This window comes from Dromiciops gliroides, chromosome 3 (assembly GCF_019393635.1).
Source record: "Dromiciops gliroides isolate mDroGli1 chromosome 3, mDroGli1.pri, whole genome shotgun sequence".
Lineage (NCBI taxonomy): Eukaryota > Metazoa > Chordata > Mammalia > Microbiotheria > Microbiotheriidae > Dromiciops > Dromiciops gliroides.
The window spans coordinates 378,605,742-378,627,886 of record NC_057863.1 but is presented as its reverse complement, the minus strand read 5'-3'; the positions used below and the strand labels follow the sequence as shown (position 1 = coordinate 378,627,886).

At 39.9% G+C, this 22,145-nt stretch overlaps 1 protein-coding gene across 1 annotated transcript in view; it reads right to left on the bottom strand.

Annotated features, from left to right (window-relative positions):
* Positions 1-795: 795 nt before the first annotated feature.
* Positions 796-22,145, bottom strand: part of TMEM163 (transmembrane protein 163) — a 268,328-nt gene continuing 246,978 nt past the window's right edge. Inside the window, exons 7-8 of the mRNA XM_043991105.1 lie at positions 2,925-3,066; positions 796-1,841 (exon numbers count right to left, since the gene is read on the bottom strand). Of these exons, the coding sequence (XP_043847040.1) occupies positions 1,781-1,841; positions 2,925-3,066 (203 nt within the window). The 3' untranslated portion in view covers positions 796-1,780. The remainder of the gene's footprint in view (positions 1,842-2,924; positions 3,067-22,145) is intronic.

Below are 22,145 nucleotides of genomic sequence, written 5' to 3'. Positions count from 1 at the left end.
ACTAGACCGGGAGTCAGGAAGACCTGAGTTCACATACGGCCACTGATAATTACTAGCTATGTAACACTGTGAAAGTCACTGACCTCTGCCTCGGTTTCCTTAATTGTAAAATTGATGGTAATAATAGTATCTACCTCACACAGTTGTTTTGATGATCAAATGAGATAGTACCAGGTACATAGTAAGAACTTAGCAAATGCTTGTTCCCTATCCTCCCGCACATACCTCCTCACCACCAAAAACTTTGAACACAAAAGTGTTAGAGACTAAGGGATTACACACAGTAGGATCAACTTATTTTCCTTAGACTCTATGATCATCTAGAGAGGTCGTATGGCATAGTGGATAGTGGGCCAGATTTGGTATTGGGAAGACCTGGGTTCAAGTTCTGCCTTGAGACATATAACTATGTTGGGGCAGCTAGGTAGTGCAGTGGATAAAACACCAGCCCTGAATTCAGGAGGACCTGAGTTTGAATCCGGCCTCAGACATTTGACACTTACTAGCTGTGTGACCCTGGGCAAGTCACTCATTGCCCCACCAAGAAAAAAAAAAAAGATATAAAACTATGTGATACAAACTACCTGTCTGACCCATGGAAAATCATAATCTCTTGGCGCCTCTAAGCAACTTTAAAACAAAGCTGCAGAGGTACTTTCGATATCCATTGGTGGATGGAACTTTTACTCAACAATGAAATCACAGACCAAAAAAACAAAACAAAACTAAGAAAAGCATCATCCAGGGAAAATACCAGCCTCATACTTGCAGAGTGAAAAATACTTCAAAATATTATCTCCCCATCCCATATAAAATAGATATTTTTATTGATCATACACCATTACTTTAGAGAAGCAACAGTGTTAGAGGTACAGAATGCCTTGTGTTGGATGAACATTTTTACAGAAGAATCTAGTCTAACAAATTGCACAAACTGAAAACATTCTGCTCTTTAGAGAAGAGTGCATCATCACTAACACACCATCATATACCATTTACCATTCTTAACAGGGCATATAGATATATGCATATAGATTATATATATATATATAATTTTAATTTTTTTACAAATAAAAGACTTCAGTTTTTACTTCTCAAAAAATGGATCCATTTTAATAGTTACTTTCAAGTTCTGACGGTCACTGAAAAGGGACATGTGCTTGGTTGATCCATGCAAAGCTCATACACGTGTCACTAAGTACTTTAAAAATAGAGTAGCCTCTTTTAAACTAATTGGTTAAGATTTAAGATTAGTAAAACAGTATGAAACCAATTAAATACATTGTTAGAAATTAGAGGGCCATACTTGGATGTCTCTGAAGTGATATGACTGGTTAGAAGAAAGCTATGGGTCCCCTTCACCCCACCAAGTGGAAACAGAGCTCCCAACATCACAGGTAAAACTCTTTCCAAATGGGCCTTGATTACTAAGTAGAGGTTTCATCTTACCCACGGGAAGATTTTTCACTCTAGAGAATGAAAAAGTGTCCACTAGTTAGGGCTGGAAAATCAAGACCTCATTTCTCCCTTCTATGCATGATTCAATGATGCACTTGAATAGGGAAAGAGAGCCTGTGGTGTTGAAGGATGAGCAGTGCACAGACTTAGCTGTTTTGATGGATCTACTTCCCATTAGAACAAACTTTACAAAAGAAAATTCCCCAAAAAGAAATTGGATGTTCAATTAAATAATGTTGGCACCATCTGCCTGTACTCTTGAAAGTCCTCATGCTACTGATGCAGGGCAGGGGACAGCTGACTCTGCCCCCACCAACTACCTTCATTCGAACATTTCATAATGGCGGGTCTGCCTCACCCGAGGCACCATGTCGATGAGTAATCTGAAAAATAAAACCAAAATGAGGTCACTTCAATACCCCACCATCAGTCTGACTACCATGTGAACTTAAATGCTTCCTCAGACACACATTAGCTACTAGTGTTGCCCTAGGCAAGTCATATAACCTCTGTTTGCTTTTATTTCTTCATCTGTAAAATGGAGACAATATAGCACCTCCCCTCCTTGTTAGGAGGATTGAATGACATAATATTTGTAGAGCAGTCTGAAAATTTTCAAGTGCTGTATAAAGTGATGCTACGGTATCATCAGCATCCTCCTCCTCCACTCAACCATTGGTGAAACACTGAAGCTTAGAATTAGTTTGCTCTTTTTGCAAATGGCCATTAGAAATGGTTAATTGAAATGGAAACTACAACTTCAAAGGACAAACCCAAAGCTATTGGAATATAGCATGACTTTTCCCCCACATCATTAGATACAGTGATTCTAACTCTCCCCAATCAGGGGCTTAGTGAGAGGTTACTGTACTCATTCACTGTTAGAATAAACAACTTGAAATTTAGTATTTAGTATCTCAGCACAGTGTACTTTTTTTTTTTTGGCAGGGCAATGAGGGTTAAGTGACTTGCCCAGGGTCACACAGCTAGTTAAGTGTCAAGTGTCTGAGGCTGGATTTGAACTCAGGTCCTCCTGAATCCAAGGCCAGTGCTTTATCCACTGTGCCACCTAGCTGCCCTCCACAGTGTACTTTTGTTTATTTTATTTTATTTTTTTTAGTGAGGCAGTTGGGGTTAAGTGACTTGCCCAGGGTCACACAGCTAGTAAGTGTTAAGTGTCTGAGGCCGGATTTGAACTCAGGTACTCCTGACTCCAGGGTTGGTGCTCTATCCACTGCGCCACCTAGCTGCCCCCCACAGTGTACTTTTAACACACTATAGCTACTATGGAATGCATGCTCTCCTAATGGCCTGAAAGTTAACACACTTTAGTGGAAGGTATAAAGCAGCCCTTCCATTTACTTACTTATTCTTGGCTATAGAATGGGAGAGTGAATGGGGGAAGAGGATGACAGAGAAGCACGCTTAAAGAACAAGTTACAAATGAGAACATGAACTCAACTCACTTGACTCCATAAGCAAATATGGTCAGGCCAATCAACACTCCTATGCTCCCATCCAGGTACCAGACAGATGCATTGTGCTTGAATACTTCTGCACTGAGAAGAATGGAGAATCCCATCACTCCACCTACAAGTGAGTTGAAGCCTGGAAATAAGAAGCAGAATGTTCAAAGAAAGAGTGCTCAACCTCAGAAGTCATCATACAAGAGAACCCAGCTCCTGAGAATTTTCTGAAGCTTTGGACAGCTTCCTTGGGCCCCCTTCCTCAAAGAACAAACATCCTTTAGGACTGAGCAAATGACCAAATTCCCCGGGGCCTCAGAAGAGTCTCTTAAGGGTTTCACATGGAGATAAAAGAATCGGGGAGTGTCAGAAATGGAAAAATCCTTGGATAAAATCTAATCCAGCTCCCTCATTTAACAGACTGAGACCCAAAGAACAGAAGGGCCTTCCCTGGTTAATGCTAGACTTAAGACTAAAGTCTACTTATCCTAATTTCTAGTGTAGTGGGTTCTTTTTTTCCCCAGGGCAATGAGGGTTAAGTGACTTTCCCAGGGTCACACAGCTAGTAAGTGTCAAGTGTTTGAGGCCAGATTTGAACTCAGGTCCTCCTGAATCCAGTGCTTTATCCACTGCACCATCTAGTTGACCCCTAGTGTAGTCTTACAAATAAAATCATGGTGTATAACCTATTAACCCTCATGATTTCTTCATGAGGAAGAGAAGTAAAAATTGAATTAAAATTTTAAAAAATAATTATTAATCACCTACTTATTACAAGGGTCGTGACATCCCAAGCAACTTTCCAAAATTGTTACAAAGTTGTCAGTCTGCTTCAGAGGAGCAAATGCCCACATGGAGAGTTTCTCAGGGCAGTGAAATCCCAGACCCTCATGACCTGAGCCACAGAAAAGTATAATGTACGTGCTGGGAATACAAAGATAAAATTAACCTGATCCTCAAGCCTAAAAAGTTCCATGGACTCCTCAGGCAGAGAAATGGAGGTCACTGAATGTAAAGAATTAATTGTTATTTGAGGTTTTATGACCCCATATTTTGGCTAGAATTAAAAAACCCCAGTGCATGCACGGGCCTGGGGTTCAGGTGCAGCATCTCCACAAACAGCACGGTGCTCCACCCACTGGTTGTAGCAGTTGCCATGGTGCTGGCACCTCATGTCATTACTACTCACTGATGCCTACATGGGCCTGGCAAAATTATAATGACTGGAAGCCCAGTGAGGGCAGTCATGTGACTGTCAGTGAGGGCTGCCAGTCAGTTGGCTGGGGGCTGTGTGTGGTCAGCCTGGGGTCTGCTGGGAAGAAGAAGGGAGGAGTTTCCTCATTCTAGCTTGAAGCTGGAAGGCAACAGGACGCAGCTATGTGTTCTCAGCTGATTCCTGGGCGGTGGTGTTATTCAGGTTGTATCGTGTCTCTTCCCCCATTTTCTTTCTTTTCCCTTAATTCTACTGATTTTGCTTGTGATTTTAAGTTCATTCTTGTTAATAAACCCTGTTCTGTTTTTGAGGGAGGCTGTCAGTCTCCTTCCTTGCCCCAATAGTGCAACAAGCCGCATAGCTAATACTCCCCAATTAGAATTTGGCCCTACATGAAGAAGTATTCCAAGAGGGATTTTGCTGGAGACAGAGCCATGAGGATCTCCTTCACTTGCCCCTAAATAGGTAAATTCCAGAACTTTGCCTGCTGAGCAGCTCAGTAGCTAGTCTATGAATAGTGGAAAAGAAGGCATTTTCTGTAATCACCTTCTAGTGAGCTGCTACTCCCAGCATTTCAGATAAGCGATTTAGCTTGTTCTAGAACCTGCTGGTTAGAGCTGGCTCAGGCACACCCCTGCATAGAATCTAGATGTGGTATGGAGCCCTAAGAAATTAAGTCTAGTCCTTGAACTTTACAGATGAGGAAACTAAGATTCAAAGATGTGAAGTAACTTGCCCAAGGTCACCCAGATCATTTGGGGTATTGGCAGAATCTGAACTCAACTCATTTAAAGGCAATGCAGTATGTTCAAAAGGGAGCTGCACTGGGAATCTGGATACCTTGGAAGTTCGAGTTCTTCCACTAGTAAACACTGTGTGACTTCTGGCAAGTCAGGTCATCTATCTCAGTTTCCCCATCGATCAAATGGAAGGGTTGTACTGGATGATTTCTAGCTCTTGTGTTCTTTTATCCTCAGAAGACTGGCTTAAACTTGGAAGGAAGGATGCAATTCAAGGGGAGGTTTGTGGGCACAGGAAGATTTAGGTGACTTGTCCAACCCATCCACTTAGTTCAAGTGGCAAGAGAGAGCCCATGCCCCACAGAATGATCCTGGTGTGCTAAACTACTTCAATAGACTGTTCCCTAAAATGGGCAAACCGGGTAGTTAATCTTGCTTCTTTTTGATATTTTGCTCTCACGGTAAATTTTGACTCCTTCTTCCTCCTTGGTCCTGAGTGCCAGGCCCTAGCACAACACCTCAAAAGCAGTCCATCAGTATTCAGAGAATATATGAATAACCTGCCAACAGCTCAGGCATTAAGACTGAGGCTGGTATAGGAGAAAGGTATCAGCACCTTCAAATGACACCATCTGTTTAATTCTAAACACCAAGTGACTATTACCTATAGTATCTTCCATTAATGTCCCCAGAATTTGATCTCTCATTCTCTGGCAGTCCTTTGAATTCTTTAGTGATTTCTAAATAATGCAATCAGGACAAATACCTCACAGAAAAATGGCTTTGATGTTCCAGTTCTTTTCTCTGCAAGTTTATTCTAAACTCAGGTCATCAGCTCCAAATTTCTCATGTGTTCAGCACTGGAAAAAATTCTCCCTTATGTCAATGCCCAATGCCTGCTTCAAAAGAATGAACTAGCTTTGGGACTTCAGCTGAATTATCTCACATCTGTGAGCTTTAATTTTCCCATATTTAAAAAGAGGCTGTTGGACTAGATTCTTTCTAGAACTCTTTAGCTTTGACATTTTACCATTCTGTGAATCTGGGAAAGGATGAAGCCCCATGTTTTTTCCTAACATGACCACTAGATGTCCACTCAGCTCCATGAAGTCACAAAGCTAGTTCATGCATATTGGTGGTCATTCCATTAAAACACACTAAGACCTCTTCCCATTCACCCAAGCTCAATGTCCTGTTTTTTCCCCAAGGGCAAAAGGTATAAGAGTATGCAGTGAAAAGATCCATGACATAGACATACTTTCCCCCTTTAGAATGGTATGGATCTCTTCTGGGGAACCACTTTCATTTTCCATGTATATTACTGCCTCTTGGAGAGGCCATATGACTTCCAATCACAACACTATGTATGATCTCAAAAAACCATAATCACAGGTACCCCAGGGACAACAGGAAGACACTTGGGTGGGCACAAGGACGCTGCATCCCATTCCATTATAAAAGGTAACTTGCATTCAATAAGTAGCCTAAGAGACTTTACTAAGGATATACATAGCTGGAAAATGAGGTGGTCCAGTTATGTAGCTACATGAAAAGATGGTGAATGAATAACTATATTGACACATGACAATAACAATAACAGTTAATATTTTATAGAGTGCTTTAAGGTTTTCAATGTGCTTTATTTCAGTGCTATCAAACTCAAGTAGAAATAAGGACCCCTCATCTATACATAAGATATCCTATGGGCTGCATATGACAGTTTAGTTATCTATGGTTTTCTGTAATTTTATTTATTTTATTAAATATTTCCCGATAACATTTTAATCTGTTTCAGCCAAATTCAAGAGTGTTTCTAGTTGCAGTCAATTTGACACCTCTGTTTTACATAATGCAGGGTGAGCCAAAAGTCACAAGGGGGTTTCAATATTTAATAATCACTTTATTTTTTGTTTTTAATTTTTAATACCATAGCATCATATACAGTATAAATAAGAAATGAATTTAAATTATGTGTGAAAAATCAAATCTCATAAATGATTAAAAATAAAGGAAAAATCATTTTCAAAAGGTTATTAAAGCATTGTGACTTTTGGCCCACCCTGTAATAATAATTATTATTAATAATAATATACCCCAGGGCTAGGGACTACTAATTAACAATAAAAATAATTGCTAGCATGTCCACAACACTTTAAGGTTTAAAAAGCTCTTCATGTACATTATCTCATTTGATCCTCATAACTCTTTATTGTAAATGAAATTATACAGATTTGGTATATAAGGAAACTGAAGCTAAGAGAGAAATTGTGTGGCCATAACCATGTAACTAGTAAGGCCAGGGCAATATTTGCACCTAGGTCTCCTCTGACTCCAAGTCCAGGGCTCTTTATACTGTCTATGCTAAACTGTTCAAAGAACCAGATGAAGACTAGGATATAGAAAGCTATAACTATGAATCACGCAAGAGGAGAAAGTGGGCAGGACTTGCACCAGAGGAAGGGCCAACCCCCCTCTTTCCCTCACCCCCCCAACCAATGAGATCTCTTCTAAATATCTTGACATGAGTTCTCTAATTGAATGGAGAAGATGGGGTTTTTTTTTATTCTTCCAAGAAACTTGAAGGGCTACCCCTGAATCGGATATAATGGTTACTGATACCTTTCAACATTTTCAGGATTTCCAAACTATCATCAGGAATGAAGTCATATTACAGAGCAAATGAACGAAAGATTCCTCCACGGTCTTTTTCTTTCCAAAAAAACAAGATCCTCATGAGCGGGCTCCCTGGCCCACATCCCATTCCTTAGAGAATCATAGATTTCTACCTGGACGGGATCAGCCCAGAGCTCATTTGGTCCAGGAGCCTCTCTTTATAGATAAGAAAATGGGAGCCCAAGAAGTTACAGTGATTGATTGATTGCCCAAGGGAGTAAGTAGCAGATCCAGGGTGCAAAGCCAATACTCCTTTTATTCTACTTTTATAGATCTATAATTTATCAAAGCCAATAAGAGGAAATCATTGTAACTAGCCCTTCCACAGCAAGGCAGCTGCCACTGGGAACTCAACATGTCTGTTAGTCCTAGTGAGCTGTGTTTCTATTGACTTGATGGCTGCTAGCAATTCTCTTCTAGCTGGAGGTTTCTTAATGCTCATTAGCACCTTCCCAGGGTAGGCCAGGGCAATCCAAATCAATCTGTTTGGTCCCTTGTTAACAAATTTGGCCAAGGATTTGTCGGGGATTTACAAAACTAACATAAAAATTTACTGATTCCAGAAAAGTGGGCTATGTGTCTGCAGTGCATGTATAGATGTTAGGGGACACTATTTCTGTGAATACTATAATTTTAGGAAAATGTTGATTATTTCTAAGTATAAATACAGTACCTAATGATAGACTTGCTTCAATGAATAGGTACTGACATTACCATATTATTTGTACGCAAATAAGCTAGTGTTTGGAAATTTGGGGAAACACTTTTTAGTCATTTAAATGCTGCCCTTATAATCCTGTCTACAATTAATTTATTTAGCAATTGTTTTTTTTCCTTCTTAGAGTAGAGGTGAACTTTAACCTACTCCAGAGACACCATCTGTGGGTCCAATTAATGAGGCTTTTGCTGCCTAGAGTTAGCTGAGGGAAGCTGTTGATCCTCAAATTCTCAGTTATCCAGTCTTTTCTGTAGGGAAAGGCCAACATTTTCCTTTTCAGTCTATTTTTTTAATAAGGGAAGGGGGGTAATTGCTCCATAACAAAGTAAGCCAGGTGAGGAGACTGTGAGCCAATTCACCCACTACAAGTTGGGCTTTCAAAATGTACCCTCTTAGGGTTAAGGGGATGCTCCTTACAGGAGAAACAGTTTGCTGACCTAAGAAGCCAATTCCTTCTCTGAGAGAAAATGCTTGGCTCAGCCTGCCATAAAGGAGAGAGGCCCATACCTCTGATGCATCAGGGAGCAAATGAGCAGAAAGAAGCAACCAGGTGATGAGGAAGGCAACCCCAGGGGTACTGCTTGCATTTGCAAAGCTCAGAGGGAGGCAACACCACCTAGGAGAGAAATCTCAAATCTTGCCAGCCAGAAGAACTGTACTCATCCCCCCCACCACCACCATTGGGGCACCTCTCTACTCTTCCCCCTCCCCTCCCTTTCACACACACAGGAATAGGAAAGCTGAAACAGTTGTAATCATAGTTTGCCTCCTAATTCTCCTGATCAATGAATGCACAAGTTCCAGGTCCTAAACAATACAATGTAATTACAGAGACAGATTTCCCTGCCACTTCTGCCTGGTAGGGGTCTGAAGCAAAACAGTCATGAGGCCACAAAGTAGAAAATGGTAAGAAAACAAATAGCAGCCACAGGAGGCAAATTGTGGTTCTTCTGGGTCTGGGTCCCAGTTTCCCCTTCTGCTTCCTTTCCTCTTTGTTCTTTGAAATCATTCGCGTGACATTTCTGACAAATACCAGGACAGGACCTACTTATGGGTAGCCACAAATATTGCCAGGCTTTATAGCCGGGGTTCTTAATCTTTTTGTGTGTCAGGGAGCCCTCTTCAGAATAATATTTTTAAATGCATAAAATAAAATACAAAGTATTTCAAGGAATCATTTATGATGAAATAAAGATATAACTTTTTTTTCCCATCCAAGTTCACGAACCCCCTGAAATCTATTCACAGAGCCTGGAGACAGCCATATCACTTGGGGGTATTTAGCCCTGTTTTATAGGATCATGGACAATGGAGTTGGAAGAAGCCTCAGAAATCACCTAACTCAAGCCTTTGCCTACAGTGGGATTCCATGTTACAGTCTCTACTGGGACAGTCCCACAGTGATGGCATTACCGTCTTCAGAGGCAGCCAGTTCCATTTTCAGATAGCTCCAATCATTCAACAGTTCATCATATTGAGCCTAAATCCATCTCTTTAACTAGTTTGGTCCTAGTTTGGTCCTCAAGAGCCACAGAGGAGGAGTATAATCCCTCTTCTATGTGCCACAGCCCTTCAAATATTTGAAGATAGAAATGTCATCATCCCATTCCTAACCAACACCATGTTAGCTCCAGTCTCAACATCTCTATTCCTTCAGTAATCCTGCTGTGACAGCTGGAATTCCCCTTGCCATCAGCCTGCCTCTTCTGGTTGGAGACAGGCTTGCCAATGACCTTCCAAAAATGTGGCATCTGGAAAAGAAGTCAGATATAGACTGGGCAGCACAGAATATAATGAATGAGACTACTGTCTTCCTCACTATGAACTTCTCTTACTGCAGCCTAAGCCTGAATTTATTTCTCTAGCTGTCAGAACACTCTGCTGACCTGAGTTGGGCTTGCAGTCAACTAAAAGGTCCAAGTTGTTTTAAGATTAACTACTGCCTATTCAGGTCTTCCTAGTGGTTTTCATTTTTGTATTTTGTTTGTTTTTCCAAATTAAGTTCAAGACTTTAAAATTAATTTAATAAGACTTTTATCTGTTCATTTTGGCCCCATCTCTTCTGATCTCTTGAGACCTTTTTGAAACCTGGCTTGCAGCTTTAAGTCAGTCAGCCAATAGCAACAAAAAGAGGTATGGACCCACAGAAAAGGATGCAGAGATTTGCTGGAGGCAGCTTGAACAGAGAGCAGAGAACCTGTTGTTAAATTTTCAGTGATGACCTCTGAAGTTCCCTTCAGGTCTTAATCTGTGATATAAAAGTCTTATTCTACTGAGCCCTGGATTTGTGTTGTGTCTTCTACTGGTCATGAATGAATAAATGAATGAATGGATGGATGGATGGATGGAGGGAGGGAGGGATTAATGAATGAATGAATGAATGTATGAAAAGGCATTTATTAAGCCTCTACTATGTGCAAAACACTGCACTAAGTCAGGAGACACAAATAGAAAAGTAAGAAAGTCTTTGTTCTCATGGCACTCACATTCTAATAAGAGAATACAAACATACAGGAGATATTAGCTGCAAATCAGATGAAAAGATCTTTCAGTAATCCTTAGGACACACAATAATGCATCTTTGAAAATGTTGTTGTTCGATCATTTCAGTGGCATTTCACTTTTTGTGACTCCATTGGGGGTTTTCTTGGCAGAGATACTGGAGTGGCTTGTCATTTCCTTCTTCAGATCATTTTACAGATGAGGAAACTGAGGCAAACAGGGTGAAGTGGCATTTTCATTAAGTAAACCATATCAGTTTCTGATGCTGAACAATTTGGTAGTACCAAGTACTTGGGTGACAAGGATTTTCTTTTTTTCTGGTCTTCAGTAATTGTGGCTACTGAGAAGGTAAGGGCTCCAGAGCTTTCAGAGGCAGTGACCAGGTTGCATCTCCTGAAAAGGTCCTTCTCTGGAAAATGACTGTAGGAACTAGCCTGGAAGTCAGGCTGGTGGTCTGAGGGTGGTGGGAATGGGGACAGGGAACACTGCTTCTTCCCAGGACTCTTGCCTATTGGTGATATTTCATTGGTAGGTGTTGGTGACGTCCAATATCATAGGACTCTTCTCCAAAATGATTGTCTCATGAGCAACAATAGATACCTACATATATAAACTGGGTTTAGTGATATAATCCAATAAAGTCTACAAAGTTAATCTGACATATTTGAGGGGGCAAAATTGTTATTGAACGTTATGCTAATTAAGAAGCACTGCTAAGTCTTCATATGATAATTTACTCTTATTTTCACCTAGTCAAAGCAAGATTTTCTGAGATCTGCTAAGGGAAATGATGAGGGAAAGGGAAGTTGAGAGGAGAAAGTAAAGAGTCCAAAGGTACTCTGAGACCTCTGTGAGGACTTCTGAATCCACAATACAAGGGTGGGTGGTCAAGTTGAAATGGCCTCCCCCCTTCTCTAGAAAGGGATATCCAGATACCCAAAGACATTCAGGAAGCCAGCAACTGGCAGGGGCTCTCAATCCTTGTATGTTAGGAGTTGGCACTGAGCTGATCTGAAGATTCAGTTATGGGAATTATAACCTCTTGCTTGAAGAGACAAGTCAAATCTCCTCCATGTACTACTTAGAAATTCTGGAAATTAGGGATTCATTGGATTTAACAAACATCTCTAGGAGAAATAAAGCTTTGTTGGGGATGAGGGAGGAAAAGAGAATTTGGTAAGAATTTTCCAACAAAGTAATTTCATCAAATTGTATACATCTAATATAGAGGTTGAAAGAAAAACTCTAAGGGACTAGGAATTTGGAGAAGGCGTGAGTAGTAGAAGGAGAGAAGGAGTACTTTGGAACAATGAGGAGTCTGGAACAACTGAGCAGTGGAGGGAAAACCATGAGCAAAGAAAGAGAAGTGGGAATGATAGACTAATTGGAAGCAATAGAGGGTATATACCTGGATTTCAGTATTCGATGAAGTTTTATAGCAGATTGGCTAATAATACACTTAGGTAGCTTTAGGACTCACTGGATGATTGGACACAAAGGATTACACTTAAACGTTCAATGTCAAAGGCAGTTAGGTGACTCAGTGGACAGATTGTTAGAAGTAGAATTGGGAAGATCTGAGTTCAAATCTTGTCTCAGAAGCTTATTAGCTGTGTGACCCTGGACAAGTCACTTAACCTCTGTCTGCTTTGGTTTCCCCAACTGTAAAATGGAAATTATAATGATACCTACATGACAGAGTTTTCAAGGGCATAAAATAAGTAAAGTGAATTGCAAATCTTGAAGTGTTAAGTAAATGCTATTATTATTATCAGTATTCTATTCAACCTAAAGAAAGCCTTTTGTCAATTGTCATAGAGCTCTATACTTAGCTCTAGGCTGGTCAACATTTTTGTTCATGACTTTGGTGAAGGTAGAGTGGTATCTTTATAAAATTATTATATGATGGGAAACTGGAAGGACTAGCTAACATGACAGAAACAGAATCTGGATATAGAAAAACTTGGCAGACTAGAACAGCTCAAATCCAATAAGATGAAGAGTTCAAATTTCCACAGCACTAAAGGTTTACACAGTATTGAAGAAGGATTGCATAGAGAGAGGCATTGTGTACAGAATGAGGGAGATGATATTCACAGTGTACTCTGCCTATTTAAACAACAGCTGTATTAAGTTTAGTTCCAGGGATTACAATTTTTAAAATATACTGTTGAGATCATTTGAAGGAACTAAGGAATAGCTTAAAGAAAAAAATTATGCTGGAAGGTGAGGAGGTAGGAGAAGGTATGAAATGGTAGCTGTCTTCAAGTATTTGAAGGGTTGTTGTAGAAGAAAGGCAACTAGGTGGCTCATAGGGTGCCAGGCCTGGAGTCAGGAAGACTCTCTTCCTGAGTTCAAATCTGGCCTCAGACACTTACTAGCTGTGTGACCCTGGGCAAGTCACTTAACCCTATTTGCACCATTTTCCTCATCTGTAAAATGAGGAAAAGGAAATGCCAAATTGCTCCAGTATCTTTGCCAAGAAAAATCCCAAATGTGGTCACCAAGAGATAGACATGACTGAAAAATTATTGAACAAAGAACAACAACAACAAAAATGTGAAAGAGGGATGACATTCTGCTTAGCACCAGACAAGAGAACTAGGAAAAATGGATGAAAATTACACAACAGGAAGATTCTGTTCATAATTTAGGAAAACTACCTGACAATTAGAGTTGACCAAAAAGTAGAATAAATATATTTATTGATAGAATGATTCAAAATCTGGCAAGAGCAAAGCTTCTGTGGTTTGTGATCCCATATGGGGTTGCACAACTGAATGGGAGGATTGTGAAAAATTTGGCAGCAGTAAAAGGTTATGTATACTTATTTTATATACCTCTATACCTGGAGTCATGTAAAAATTTCTTGGACAAAAAGGGCAAGTGGAAAAAGATTAAGAAGCCCTGGGCTAGATGACCACTTTTCAGGGATTCTCTAGAAGGGATTCCTATTCAGGCAAAGATCAAGCTAAGAGACATCTTCCTCCCAACTCTGAGATTTTATGACATAGTAAAATTCCCCAGGTGGGGTACCTGATTTTTTGCTGTGAATCGAATCAATCTTTAAATTGTATAAATGATGCTTACTCCTAAATTTAAATTTTCACATGTCATATTGTCTTCTCTTTTCTTTTCCTTTTTTTTTTTGGTGGGACAATGAGGGTTAAGTGACTTGCCCAGGGTCACACAGCTAGTAGGTGTCAAGTGTCTGAGGTCAGATTTGAACTCAGGTCCTCCTGAATCCAGGACCAGTGCTTTATCCACTGTGCCACCTAGCTGCCCCTTTGTTATTTCTTTTTTTCTTCTTTTTTCATGTTGTCTTAAAGAAAGTATTTCGCAAACTTGAAAGCATTATATAAATACTAGATGTTGTTGTTGTTCATGTAGATTGTAGTAATACTATGAGAGATAGAAGTTTAAAGGTAGTGAATAGGGTATGTGTTTTCAGTTGGGAGTACCCGGATTCAAGGCTTTCTCTCACACAAATTAGGGGAACATTATGGGGAAAGTCACTTAACTGCTTTTTTCTACACCAGGAGTCCTCTAGCCTAACAAAGTCACATTTCCTTTATACATTTATTAATATAAAAAATACACATGTGTGTCCATAATAAGAAGTGTCTTACCATGTAATGACTGATTTTCTTTAAAACAAGTCTACTGGAGGGGGCGGCTAGGTGGCGCAATGAATAAAGCACTAGCCCTGGATTCAGGAGGACCTGAATTCAAATTTGGCCTCAAACACTTGACACTTGCTAGCTGTGTGACTCTGGGCAAGTCACTTAACCTTCTTTGTCCTGCCCCCCCCCCCCCCCCCCCGCCAAAGTCTACTGGAACTTAGGACATGCCACTTATTATTTCAGTGTTTGTACTTATTGCTTAAACTGATTCTGAAAACTTCTCATAGAATTAGCTTCAGAGTCAATTTACAAGCATCACAAGACAATCATCTCCTTACTTTCTAGCCCCATGAGAATCAACAAATGTGGTATAATAGAGAGAGCTAGACTCAGAGGCAAGAAGTCCTGGGTTCCAATACAGTCTCTGATACTTATTAGGTCTGTGGCTATGGGCAAGTCACTGGAACCTTTCCGAGCCTCAGTTATCTTATCCACAAAATGGGGGCATTGAACTCTATGTACTTTGAAGTCCTTTGTGATCCTCACTCCTCACACCATCTTCTGATCCCATTTTGGATCTCTCACCTAATTCATTAGGCTTGAGTCTAAATGATTTTAGAGGATTAAAAAAAAATCAAACTTGCCACAGAAGGAGGCAGACTCACCACTACTGAGAATAGGAAAAAGAATTCTCAGCCCCACTCTTCCCTTCCCATACCACTCAGGTTGATTTTCTATGGTTACATAGGGAAAGCCACCTTTAATGTGTCTGTTCAGGGTAACACCTTTGAAGGGGGTAGATAGCACATTTGAATGACTCAATTCTAGCATTTGTTTAAAAAGAAAACCACTTTCATACCCTTATAGGCATACCTCATAGGCTTATAAACTTGTCAGCTTTATGCAGACCCAAGGCCTTGATTAACATCAGACCCAGAAAGCTCAAGAGGACTGGAGGTGCCAGCTGTGAAACCCAAATGAGAAATCCCTACTCACTAGCACTTGTGAAAACCGAACATGCCATCTTTTACAGATGCCTGACGATAGATAGCCTTAATGAAGGTAGAAGGACAGGCTTCAGAGGAATAAATGAGTTCCCTGAATAGTCAGATGGATGAACTCTAAGGTCACTTCCCTGGTCTAAATCCTGTGAAAGTAAAGGCAAGCAAGACCCCCAAAGAATAAGCTGGCTAGCCCAATTCTAGAGAGGGAGAGGAGAGAAAAAAAAGGAAAAGCACTTCACATACAGAAGAGAAAATTCAGGCGAGTGGTGAGAACCTGATTCAACATCCTCTATAAATAATAATGTTGTTTTGATCTTTCTGTTCTAAGAACTCAATATAGATTATATTCTTGGCTTAAAAAAAGAAAGAAATAGATGTCATTTATGCCCCCAGGGGAGTTAGGCATACTTTCAGGGAGCGACCCAGCTTTCTCTGGGCTCTTTTCCATGTCTCTCCTTGATAAATGCAGTACACAAAAGAAACAGCACATACATCAAACAAGATGCCTGGAAAGAATGCATCGAATCAGTCACTACATTAACTATTAAACAATGCCATTTAGAGCTCATGTTTTGCCTTCTTTTTCTCTGTCATCTTTTACCCTAAGTGCCCAACACTGAGTTTCCCACTGACTGAGCCAGAGAAGAATTCAAAGGACAGTATAGCCTCCTCAGCAGACCTCAAAGACATATTCTAGAGGTTTAGTGAAGTGGGAAGAACATTGAGTCTGGAATCAGTAGCCCGAGAGTCAAGACCCAGTTCTTGCCACTTTCTGGTTGTGTGACCTTCACCAAGTCCCAACCTCCAAGAATCACAGTTTCTTGAGCTCTAGATAAAATGACTGTGGTCAAATTAAATCATACATCAGAGTGCTTTGTATAAATTATTACTTTGTGACCAGGGCTGGAATATGTCCACAGCTCTAAGGTCCATCCCAAGACTTCTGTCTTGTACAACACCTTGTTCAAATCTTAGTACCTAAATCAGCTGTTTATCAGTATACTCCATTCATCATTACTAGAAATTATGTAATTCTTACTTGTGCATTCTTTGTATTAGAGGTATGCTCTGGAGACTACCAATATATTTGGTTCATTGTCCCTATACAGATGAAATTTGAGAATATCAGCTTAAATGATCAGAATATTCTTCAAAAGCAACCATCAGCTCCCTTTATAAGCACCCAAGCTCACAAGGCTTCAAAAATTTGTTTATACAGTAAAAGGTAGAGAAAGGTCTCTCCTCTGACCCCAGGGAGGTAATCAAGGGACCCTCATCTACTGTGGACCAGCCTCTACCCCAGGAGCAGCTAGGTGGTGAAATGGATAGAGCACTGGCCCTGAAGTTGAAAGGACCAGAGTTCAAAACTGACCTCAGACACTTACTAGCTCTGTGACCCTGGACAAGTCACTTAACCTCAATTGCCTTAACCATCTGGGGCCATCTCCAGCCATGCTGATATATATCTTGCCACTGGAACCAGATGGTTCTGGAGGAGAGAGTGAGGTTGGTGACTTTGCACAACCCTGCCTCACTTAAATCCAATTCACTGCAAGCCATAACATCACCTCCTGAGGTCATGGTTCTCTTCGAGAATGAAGGACAAACAACAACAATCCTCTACCCCAGGAACTTAGAGTATTACCCTGAGTGGGATCCCAACGAAGGACAGAATGGGCTCTTCCACAGTGGTGCTCTGTGGTGTTGTTGTTTTTTTTGGTTTTCTTCCAGCAACTATGTTCCTATGTATGCTTAACCCCATGCACTGCTGTTGTGGTCTTCAGTGGTACTTCCCTGTTATCTATGGTTTAGGTAATTACCTCCTTTCTTAGAAAAAAAAAAGCTGGATCATGTAGTAGGGTGGGGGATCACTGGATCTTCAGCAGAGAGCATCATAGCTCTTCTCTATCTCCAGAGCATGGAGTTTCTTTAGCCTATTTAAAACTCCTGAATTAGAAACAGAGCATAAACCCACTAATTGGGAGTAGCTAAACAAATTGTGGTACACAAATGTCATGTACTATTACTGTACTGGGAAGAAATGACAAAAAGAAAATAAATAGAGAGGCATAGGTAAACATAGATGAACTGATGCAAAGTGAACTAAGCAGATCAAAGAAAACAACATATACAATGACTACAACAATGGAAATGGAAATAACAAGGACAAACCAATCGAGAGTGAATGTTACAGAATTACAAAGAACTATGGCCTCAAAAAAAAAGATATGAGAAGACAACCCCACCCAATTCCTTTGCAGGGTGGAAAGTCCACAGAAGTGCTGTATTGTACATATTTTCAGATTTTTTAAATGTATTGGTCAGTTTTCATCTCTTTTTTTTACTTTAAAAATATCTTTTGTTATATGGGATAGCTTTCTGGTCAGGGTTTGAGGTATGATATTGGCAGAAATTTTGGTGTTGTAAAAAAAGAATTCAATAAAAAAAATTTAAAGAAAACAAAAAAACACCTGCTATTTTACAAAGCCTTACCTTTCACTCAAAGCAATTTTTCAAGTGCATATGGAAATAGCTTCTTCTTAGGCCATCAAAATAGTTTTGCTTTCCATTCTAGCTCATGGAAAATTTAGAACAGGTTACCTAAGTATGTTGTGTCAGCTCCTCCTACTGAACAGAATACTCTCAGTATATGACAAATGCCTTTAGCCAGAACTGATTCCTTTTTGTCTTCATATCCAAAAGGTTTGCACAAATTAGGGACTTCATAACAATTTTTATAGAGCTAATTTAAATGGAGGTGAACTTAAGAAAAGTATTTCTACCCTTTGCTTTGTTCTCTCCAACTCCCATCTTCCACTGAGGCAGTTTAAACAGGTTTTATTCCCAGGAATATGTCTTCAAAACCCTCCAATATGGAAGAGAGGAGAGTGGAATCAACAGCAACCAGCACCTTCTCCCAGAGAAGTCCTCAGGACTCAGAATGAGATAGAAACCCCGTCTGGATTATCTTTTGCCTCTTTTTGTATCACCAGGACTTAGCATAGTGACTGGCATACAGTAGGTAGTTAATAAATGTTTACTGATTGATTGATTGATTGATTGATTAAGGTCCTTTTCAGCTCCAAATGTCTGACCTTATGATTATTTGAAAATAGGAAAACCAGTGGAAAACAGAAGTGGCTTGAAGTCAAATTCTGGAGGCAGTACCCAGAGGTAAGGTCTATGTGTCCATACTGGTGGTTGCAGAGATCTTACATAAAGTTGTTGGTTTCCCCCAGCTGATGGATCTAGCACAGGGTTAGGTGCATGGGAATTGCTCAATAAGTACTTATTGATTCAATATTATTGAAGCACTGCACTCAAACAGCATTAAGTACAAGACATTCACTCAGCAGATCCTGTCTAGGGTCCAGACCTGCCTGAGTAAGAAATCCCTGTGGTCAGTCCTTGAAAGCCTTGGGTCAGGCTGCCAGGTACACATATCAGTGCATTAACACTTCTTAAAAGCAGATCGGTGAAGAAGACTCCGTCTTGCATCTAGTTGACCCATCTACCACAGCACTGATAAGCAGATGTCTTTGTATGCTTTGAATATGAAAAAGTTGTGGTATGGGGGAAGATTGCTTCCCTGCTAGAAGGAAAAGCAGCATAAATGCAAAAAAGTACTAGAATAATCAGAATGGGGTGTTGGCCACACCTGGCATGCTTGCCAAAGACATCACATGAGCCAATCACTGCTACAATAGTATACGTCTTATCCACTAGGGGAGCCACTGTTGTGACTTTAATAGAATATAAGCTCCTTGAGGGCAGATATTGCTTCTCTAAAGTGAATACATACACACATACATACATACATACACACATACATATACACATATATACATTTGTTAAGCACCTACTAGGGCAGCTAGGTGGCATAGTGGATAGAGCATTGAGCCTGAAGCCAGGAGACCTAAGTTCAAATCCAGCCTTAGACAGTTACTAGCTATGTGACCTTGAGCAAGTCACTTAACACAGTTTGCCTCCATTTCCTTATCCATAAAATGAGTGAGAGGATAGCAAACACCAGTATCTTTACCAAGAGAACCCCAAATTGAAATGTGCCATATACTACACTAAGTGCTAGGGATATAAAAAGAGGCAAAAGACAGTCCCTGACCTCAAGGAGGTTGCAGACTAATATATAAATGTGCTTTGGTGTTATACATGGCCAGCTGACTAATTTGGGCCTCAGAAGCCTGGACTCCAGGAAAGTGTTCCATCAGCATGTACTTTTGGGAAAGTTATTAAATCTATTCTTTATATGTCCCTGTATATAAAATAATTAATCCCGATCACTTTTATGTATTTTATATTTGAAAAATATTTCAGCTTTTCCATGACTCTCAAACTTTAAGGAATTTTTATTCTGGCACATTTATTTCTGATACTAGTATGACCTTTGACAAGTTGCTTCACCTCTCTGAGACTCAGTTTCCTCATTTGTCAAAATGTAAGAGTTGGATTCAATGACTTCTAAGGTCCCCCAAATTCTATGATCCTGTGCTTTTAGTCTTGGACAAGCAAGCATCTGTTCAGCTTTCAATCCCCTAGGCAAATGGATGGTTGATCAACATTTTCCCCACAGAAACTGAAAAGTAGTTTCCCATTCTACCTGACTTCCGTATAGTTTTTGATACAATCAAGCATCCCTTCCTCCTGAACATTCTCCTCCCATGGCTTCTAGGACTGGAAGACTGACAGTTCCTTTGCTGACTCATCACCTTTCTCCTGCCCACTTGGTATAGGTCTCCCCCATAGCTCTGTCCTAGGCTGTCTTCTCCTCTCTCTCAATACTCTTTCATGATCTTATCAGCAACTATAATTTCAATTATCAACATGCTTTACTGGTGTTTTTTTTTTTTAAACAAAACACTACAGTCATTTTCTGATAGGCATCCCTTTCCCCCCACCCAATAGACTCACCCTTGTAACAAAGAAAAATAGTTAAACAAAATGAGTTTACATAGTGATCACACGTATTAAAATATGAAACATCTATCTCCTTTAGTTGACTCCAATCCCTACTGAGAGGATGGAAGTGTTTTTAATCATTTTTCTGCAACCAATTACTATTTTATTTAATCTGAATTTCCTGCCTTTTAATGACAATTTCATTCATACTATTTTAATCAGCATATTGTCCTTTTGATTCTGCTTTCTTCATTCCACATCAGTTCATGCAAATGTTTCCATAGTTCTCTGAATTCTTCATATTAATAATTTCCTAAAGTAGAATAATATTCTATTACATGCATATGCTACAATTTGTTTAACCATTCTCCAAGTGATGGGAAATTTTTTCAAGAGTTTTTACTAAAGTAAAGCAAGTCTGAGGTACCACCTCATACCTATCAGATTGGCTAATATGACAAAAAAGGAAAATAATAAATGGTGGAGAAGCTGTGGAAAAATTGGAACACTAATGCATTATTGGTGGAATTGTGAACTGATCCAACCATTCTGGAGAGCAATTTGGAACTATGACCAAAGGGCTATGGGACTGCACATACCCTTTGACCCAGTAATACCACTACTAGGTCTGTATCCCAAAGAGATCATAAAAAAGGGAAAAGGACACACATGTACAAACATATTTATAGCATCTCTCTTTGTGGTGGCAAAGAATTGGAAATCAAGGGGATACCCATCAGTTGGGGAATGGCTGTAGTATATGAATGCAATGGAATACTATTGTGCTATAAGAAATGATAAGCAGGCAGATTTCAGAAAAACCTGGATAGACTTAAGTGGACTGATGCTGAGTGAAGTGAGAAGAACAAGGAGAAAACTGTACACAGTAACAGAAACATTGAGCGATGATCAACTGTGATAGACTTAACTCTTCTCAGCAATACAATGATCCAAGAAAACTCCAAAGGACTCATGATGGAAAATGTTCTCCACATCCAGAAAAAATAACTGTGGATTCTAAGTGCAGATTGAACCGTACTGTTTCTACTTTGTGTGTGTGTGTGTGTGTGTGTGTGTTTGAGGTTTTTTACCCTTTTTCTGATTCTTCCTTCACAACATGACTAATGCAGAAATAGGTTTAATATGATTGTACATATAAAACTGGGAGGGCCAAAATTTGATATACAGAGCATTATTTGGGTGACTCGCCTTAATATTGGGGTCCCGGAAATATGAGGGACCCTTTTAGGTTTAACCTCCCCTCTAAAGTGCCCTTTTTAGATATTTCTCCTAGGCCAATAAGAAAGGAGCCTCCAAGCTTTAGTTCACAAAGGGATCAGATTTTATTACTTGGGAATTAATTAAACAACAAAGGTGAAACTCATAAAAATCAAAGATAAGGAAAGAGGAAAACAGAAATACAGAGAAATGATCTTAACTCTAAACTTAGCTTAAGCTGGTTCAAAGGAATTTAGGGTTTTCAGTAAGTAACTCGCCAACCTGAACAGCCCTCCAGTCTAAGGTTGCCAGCGCGCCACCAGGACTTCAGTCACCAGCCAGAGAGAGAGTGAACTTGTGGTCCCAAAGTCACTCTAGAGTTGGTGTTCCAGAAAAGCCTCGAGAGCTTAGCATTCTGGAAGTGCCCTTTAACCTCCCTTCAGGGAGCATTCAATCTTTTCTCCCCCAAAAGGGAATGTCCTTCAAAAGCTGCCTATACCACAAATAATTTTACCACATAACCTATATCAGATTGCTTTCTGTCTTGAGGAGGGAAGGGAAGGAGGAAGAAAAATTTGGAACTAAACATCCTATGAAAACAAATGTCAAAAAC